At 42.7% G+C, this 7592-nt stretch overlaps 1 protein-coding gene across 1 annotated transcript; it reads right to left on the reverse strand.

Moving 5' to 3' along the window:
- Positions 1-755: 755 nt before the first annotated feature.
- On the reverse strand, positions 756-4918 carry LOC127316889 (B3 domain-containing protein LOC_Os12g40080). The gene is made up of 7 exons (XM_051347358.2): positions 4736-4918; positions 4404-4561; positions 2723-3056; positions 2450-2640; positions 1844-2333; positions 1496-1740; positions 756-1211 (listed from the first exon to the last, which is right to left on the reverse strand). Exons 1-7 carry the CDS (start codon positions 4752-4754, stop codon positions 951-953), a joined length of 1698 nt encoding a protein of 565 aa, XP_051203318.1. The 5' UTR covers positions 4755-4918; the 3' UTR covers positions 756-950.
- Positions 4919-7592: the final 2674 nt, after the last annotated feature.

Consider the following 7592-nt stretch of genomic DNA (forward strand, 5'->3'; position numbering starts at 1 on the left):
TAACTATCAGCTGTATAGGTTGAACCAATGCTCTGTACATGGAATCGACTGAGAACTAACCGCCTTATGTGGCAGAGGTTCTTCTTTTGAGGTAAATGTAGCCGAGATGAGTAATCTACAAACCCAAAATTATGCATTCCTCAAAAAAAAATTGACAGATTTTTTTTTCCGAAATGGGGGTATACCCCGGCTTTGACGATGTACACGGCCATTTATTGAAATAAGGTTCGGAAAAGTATTGTTTATAACTCACGCATCATCGAGGATTGATACAAAAATCAACCATCGAAAAAAACACATACTATGACTATACATCAACATAGCCTTCTAGTATGTCGCCAACCAACATGACACAAGATATCATGAGCGACAGGATAAACTTAGACCACCTCTTTGGACGCCTCTCGCTCTGCATTTGCATTGTGATTGTAGCTTGCCTTCTGAAGATTTAACAACCGTTGCATACCCGTGGAAATGGCCAGCTTTCGACCACAAGCCGGTGATGACATAATGCGCGTGGGCGTGGCGTGTTTCATCTACAGCCCAAATATCAGTACTGGGGCTGGGGCTGGGGACGAGGTGACGGTGATACCATTATGGGCATAATTCCCCCCAGATTGCATATGGCAGCGTCACAGCGCTACAGCAGTTTGGAAATTGTTGGCTCAAATGTTTCTTGGTAGACCATACATTGCTGGAGGCAACCAAATCACCAACAGGATACAATATGTCTCAACAAGAAATAACCAGCACACTAGAGGTGGAATAGGGTTCAGTCTTGCACCAAATATTTAGATAGTATATACTACAACGGAGAGTCGTTCAACATACCCTGAACAAATTCACACCAAGTTGTTCAGAAATTTTCTCTCATCTCACGGGCAGGGTTCCAGAGAGTCAAGGCCACGTTACAGAACAACAGATAGGGTAACCAGGTCATGGCTTGAGAGCTACGGCTCCGGTTCCGACTTGCGGACCAGATGGACCGTCATTGTGAGGCTTCCATTGCAACTGCTTGCCAAATGGAAGAGGCAGACGTCTCCTGCCTTCAGCTGGTTGTCAATGGCGAACTCCCTCCAGCCGGGGTAAATCCGCACCTGCTTGCTCTTGACTCTCAGCGTGGCAGGCCACTGCTTCTCTCCGACGTCCAGCTGGAGGAGGAGTAACTGTGTCTTGTCCGGGAGACACGAAGCATACTCCGTGCAGAAAACCTATCCAAAAAGTTTCAGGACGTTTGGTAAATTCTTGAGATTCAGATCCATGGTAAATAAACTGACCAGAAATATAATACCGATACAGAATCAGCAAAAAACAACTCCCTCCGTTTCATAATTCTTGCCGTGATCGTAGTTCATTCATAAATGAACTACGCCGTGATTGTAGTTCATCACAAATGAACTACAATCATGGCAAGAATTATGAAACGTGGGGAGTACAAAAAAGAGAACCACTTCCATATTTGCAGCTGTAGAAAAAAAAGAGTTTGTAGCCTCACCATTGAACATGGGCTGTTGGAAGTGACGTCAACATTTGTAGTGGTCATCACTTTCACAAAAACAGGAAGTTCACGTCGAATTGATTGGAGCTTCTCCTCAACTTTCTTCTCCAGTTGCAAAGGTAGAGTTACCCGTCGGCCTAAAATGTAGGGGGGCCAGGATTGCCCCTGGAGGTTGCTCAAAGGTTCTGAACCAACTCCAAGCTTCACAGATGCCCGATCATACGGCTTGCGAGCTCCATATCCTGAAAACAGTACCATACTCTCTTTAGGCACAGAATGACCAGAATTCATTTGAAAATATGGCAATATAAAAAAAGAATGCATATGCAACAAGAATAGGATTACCTGATTTGGGAGAAGGGGAGGATGTTGAAGCCATCTTCTGGGTTTTGGCACAACTACGTGTCACCGGCTTTTGCGCCCTGCAAGGTTCTTTTGCGCCTTCTCTCACGATGTCATCTTCATCATCAGAACTTGTCAAGTCAATAATCTGAGGCGGGGGCGGGCTAACAATTTGCACTGACTCGTCAAACATTTCCTGGTCATTGGAAGAACGATTTTCCACAACAGAACATGGAGATGTTTTCCCACGACCGCTTTGGTCAAGGATGAGAACTTCCACGCGACTTTTCTCCTTACTTCTGAAAATGAGGAGGTCATTCTCTTGTATGCGCTGAGAAGCTACGAAAGTATTCCACCCAGAGTTTAGGACTATTAGATCATCAGTGTGCTTGCTTGCTCCCACAGCACATACAGTTTTGTCAGGGCCTTGAAGCTGAACAATATCTTTAGTCCTCTTTTCTTTGAAATTGTCCACAAGTTTCAGTGGTATGTACTGCAAGAAAAAAATGATAAGGCTAAGAAGATGAAATCTTGACCATCAGGAGCAGGTCCTATGAATTGGAGTAACTAACATAACCAAGAAATGATCTGGTGATAAATACAACTTACAACATAGCAGTTCTTCAAGCTGACATTGCTCTTGTTCATGACTGCCACATACAGAGGAATCTCAGACCTCATGGTGTGAGCCATTTGTAGTACTTTCTCATCTTGTGCCTTCGTTAGACAGCACCCGGGTAACATGGTATAATCAAAGTCAGTTGAGGTCTGAACATGTCCTGGGTTAGGCACAGCTTCTTCTGCACACCAAGTATATTGTTAGAATCATCACAAAAGCATAGCAAAATCAATATTTTGACTTGAAGATTCTGGTTAACCTACCTTTCACAACATGAAGAGCACAAGGAGCACGAGGAGGAACTGCTTCAAATATCCCAGATGATGGTTTAGAACAGGACAAGTACTTCTCGTGACCGACTGAATTGAATACGTTAACCTTAAAGCTGGAGTTCCCACGGTACACAAACAGAATTGAGTTATTTTCTTCTATGTGATGCGCATTCGCAAAGTCATTCCATCCAGACCTAAGAACTATAGCGCCAAGTTCCCTACTAACTTCAACGGGGTACAAACGACCATTGGGAGCTTCTAGTTTGACAAGCTCAGATTCTGGGATCATGTTCCTCAGGTGGCTTCCAACCTCCTGCGGTATGCGCTGTTGAAGGTAAAGGAAGAAGATACATGTTGGTTAGATTCATGAGTTCCACCGTTTCTAGGCAGTGAGCTTCATGCTATTTGCAGGAAATGTAGACACAATTCAGATTGCATGACTACCAAAGGACGTGGGAAACAAACAATAAAAATCATATATTTGGAACACAGTTTATGGGCTGAGCAAGAGAAGTTTGGGCTGAAATGACAAGAATTTACCAAATATCATTTTTTGGGAACATTAATAGCACACTCAAGGTAGTACAAAAGCAGTGTACTAATTATCTCCATACAGAGTTTCATACGCATTAATTTTCCCTCCAACAAAGTGTTTTCCTGCTACGTGCTACATATGTTCTGAAGCATTTCTTAAATATCCTGAAACAAATATATTATCTACGTGCCAATCATCCTCAGATAATATCAATAATACATCGTACAACATTGCTAAGAATGAAATTGGAATTGCAATAAGAAACTAAGCACACCCCTCTAATCTAATCAATAAGGCTTGGCTATCAATATATCTTGGTGCCGTACCATTTGAAACAACATCTCTCTCTTTTTCTTCAGTGACACCATAGAGAGGAATAGTACACTCATGGTAGTATACCAGCAGTGTACTAATTATCTCCGTAAAGAGTTACATACACCATAGAGAGGAATAGTACACTCATGGTAGTATACCAGCAGTGTACTAATTATCTCCGTAAAGAGTTACATACTCAGTTTCCCTCTAACAATGTGTTTTGCTGCTTACCCTCTGTGTGGTCTCAAGCAATTCTTTCTAGGAAACATATCCTGAAACAACATTACTAATACCAAAGATTCTTGGCAAATATATATAAGTACTTCATCGCGTAATGTAGCTAGTATTGTAACTAACATTGCAATACTCTAACCTTTTGCTTGTAACTAAAATAAGCTGATGAAATATAGCTTAATTTGTGTAGCATACTTGTGAAATGTGAAGTTATCAGGTTGCAATTGTATAAGCAACTGTCAACAGTGTAAGCATTGCGTTGCAACTTGATGTAGCAACCATGCTAGGGTGCACTGTGGGCGTATGACCGTGGTGTATCCAAGAAAGCGAAGAGCTGCTAAAAATGAAAAGGAAGGCTTCCCAAAGCTAAAGGGAAAAAAATCTCTGTGTTCTTCATCCTCTTCGTGCGTGTGTGACAGAGTTCCTCTGTTGGATCTGTGTGCGTGTGTACACGCTGCTCTAACACGCACAGAAAACCCCAGTATAATCTTTTTTCTACCAGCAACATTGGAATCAACGGCGGCAGTTCACAAAACCTGAATCAAACAAAGCAAGAGAAAAAAAAGGCAATCAGTTAATATGCCTCACCAAGCTGTGGCTGAAATCGCCGGAAGCCACGACGAGGAACTGCTTCTTTTCGTCGCTCATGTGGTTCCAGTAGTAGTGCTCCCTCCACATAGCGCAGCTGTCGCAGTCGCCCATCTCGCAGCAGCCACCGCCGGCGCCGGCGCCGGCGCCGCTCCGGCCTGGTAAACGGACCACAGATCGGATCAAGAAAGGACATCGATCTATGAAAGAGCGGATTTTTTTCCAGAAAAGGAAACATTTTTCTCCCTGTATGGTGGAGCAAAACCAAGAAGATACACCGCTCCGTCCTCCGTTGGCCAGGAGCCAAGAACAATCGGGATGTGGCTGGTTACCTGGGGTGAACCCGTCCATTGATCGCTGCCGCGCCGGTCCGCCGCCGCCTGCGTTCGCCGCGGAGAGACCGAGAGACCAGCACCCTTCTGCGTCCCCAACGTGGCTTTGAACGTTTTGGGCAAAGGTGGTGGGTAAAGTTGCTACAGCAGTACAGCACGCAGTAAGCTCCAGAGCCAGAAATGGGAGGTCTGGCAACTCTACTAGTTTGTGGCTAGGGAATGCGCGATCAACACGTCGACTCAATAATGTTAAAGATTGGGACGAGGATTTTGTGCACATGAAGAGTCAGTGCTCCTTTCACTTTTAGATTTTTGAAAATTTTAGATTCTCATATTTCTCTGCTTTCAAGAATTATGACATTAAATATGTAGATAGATGTGTATACGAGGATTGGAATCAAAAAAGTCTCGTCAAAAAATACGTTATATTTTGGGAGATGCAAAAAAGATAAATTTCTAACAGTAAATTGACAAAATATATGTACTATTGTACTACTATTTATAGTCAGAAATTTGTCTTTTTTATATTTTCCAAAATACAAAGTATTTTTTAATGGAACTTTTTTGACTACACTCCTCGTGTCTAAATCTATCTACATATTTAATGTCATAATTTTTGAAGACATAAAAGAGCGAGGTTTTGAAAAATTTCAAAAATCCAAAAGTCCAAGGAGCACTTGTGCTCATGTGCGCATGGTACTTTCCGTGAAGATTGCAAGAGAAAAATGAGGGACAGTTTTGAATTGCTCCCCATCAACAAGTTTGCTTGGAAAAAAAAAAGCTCGCAACTTTTTTTTAAAAAAAATCGCAGGGAGAGGATCCCCACCTGAATTTCATTGCATCAAACCAGTGTTGTCTCAGAGTTACGTTTCGCCATGACATGGTGTCCTCCTTTAGCGATCGCTTTTAAGAGCATCTCTAGCGAGCCCGTAAACTGGACGGAAACCGGAAAACTCCGGCGGTTATACGGGTTCGGGCTGAAAATGGGCCAGAACGGAGTCCGAACTCGCGGCCTGACCCATATAACGAGTTCGGGCTCCCGAGAAATCAAGCGGTCGAAACCCTACTTCCCTCTGCCGCTTCCACTCCTTCGCCGCCGCCTACCCCGTTTTTCGGTGAGCAATAGAGCAGCCCCCAGCAACCGATCCATCCTCCTCGTCGGCGCGATGGCCTCCCGTGGCGGCTCAGTAGGCCGCGGTGCCGGATTGGGCGACGGGGACTCACCGACGCGTCCCCCCGTGTTCCGCACCGACGCGGAACGGCGGAAATGGAACAAGTCGAAGGGCGCGCACAAGCGCAGCGCTCGCCGGTGGACGAACTGGTTGAGAACTTTTGACCATCGATCATGGTCCAGTCATCATCCTCCTGCATAAACTCGCAATTGACGTTTTCAAGAAAATCATACCTTTTTGCCGCAAGAAATCACCTTTTGTCCGACCGATTGGGACAATATGGCTCTAGTTAACAATCGGGTGTGGATGGCCACTAAAAGTCCCATTATCGGCTAAGTTATGTTAGAACAAACAATTGTGTCCGAGGTTCTATCTAATGTTCTCAACCCTCAATAGCTTAGGGCATGGCCAATGTGGACAGCTACTCCAACTGCCATCATAGGCGGAGCCAGTTAAGAACATGGGTGTACATTTCCCAAATGTACACCCTTTTTTTAGAAGATATAGTATGTGTAAGTTTCATGTAAATTAGTACTAAAATATAGCTCACAAGCATAAGTTAATCTCTTATAAAGCAAAACCCATTAGAGGGTTATTTAAGTTGTCTATCTCAACATGCAAGCTATCCACATTATTCATTTTATTAGCCATCCAACTGTCCATGTCATCCCCACTAATATTCATTAATACTCTACATAAAAATCACATCATCTATTTTTAAGCCATCCAATTATCCACATCATCAACTTTTAGCCGCCAACTACATAACCATTTAAAGTCCCTTTTTTTAAAGTTAGCCTCTTGACAATTTACGCCAATCGAATCATGCATGTTCCTACAAATAACATCCTATTCCAATCAACTTATATCCTGCAAATAACATCCTATTACAAAATAGAGTTATCGGAGAAATTCCCACTGCAACGCGCGGGGTATCCTTCTAGTTATTAAAACTCTAATCCCCTATCTCTGTACACCCAAATCAAATTTCTTGCCTCCGCCCCTGGCTGCTATGTAGGTTTGGATAGTTCAAATCAACTCTACCCACTACATGCGGAGTGAAGTGGTCTCATGCACGGAGATTCCACCTCCTCGTTGAGGTGGAGAAAAAATGGTGTAAGTCAGGTTGTGGGGATGAGTGTATGGAATGTTTCAGACTAGTGTGTTAGATTTCTACATTTTTTCTTTTCTTGCGTGGAAATTTGGGTTTGCAGGTAGGGGTGGAAACGGATCGGATGCGGATCGGATAGTTCCCTTTCCATATCCGTTTCCATATTTTAAAAAGAATACGGATGCGGATACAGATGTTGCCGAATAAAAATTCGGAGCGGATGTTACTCGAATACGAATATGGGTCGGATGTTTTCTCAATTCGGAGCGGATACGAATATAAAGAAATAATAGATTCATGTCTTATAATGAGCCAACTATAAAATGGTAGAGAGATAAATATAATAACATAAATCATAGTATTTTTAAGTTGAATCATAAAAGAACATTCGACCGATTTGTTAGTTTTTATAGGTTAGGTAATTGGTATATTGGGGTTTAATTACTAAAATTGGCTAACATAATCTTATTCGGATACGGGTATATCCATTTTCATATCTACATTTTCTTCAAAATTCAATACCACATTTGTATTTGTTTTTTTGTAAAACGGATCTGGATATTTACCATATCCA

The sequence above is a fragment of the Lolium perenne genome, chromosome 7 (genome assembly GCF_019359855.2).
Source record: "Lolium perenne isolate Kyuss_39 chromosome 7, Kyuss_2.0, whole genome shotgun sequence".
Lineage (NCBI taxonomy): Eukaryota > Viridiplantae > Streptophyta > Magnoliopsida > Poales > Poaceae > Lolium > Lolium perenne.

What these genes read in the sequence shown, in the direction of transcription:
- LOC127316889 (XM_051347358.2), bottom strand. An exon ending in GCTTGAAGAACTGCTATGTT is followed by an intron (nt 2,334 to 2,449) that starts GTAAGTTGTATT and finishes TTTTTCTTGCAG; the next exon opens with TACATACCACTGAAACTTGT. An exon ending in CTCCCCTTCTCCCAAATCAG is followed by an intron (nt 1,741 to 1,843) that starts GTAATCCTATTC and finishes TACTGTTTTCAG; the next exon opens with GATATGGAGCTCGCAAGCCG.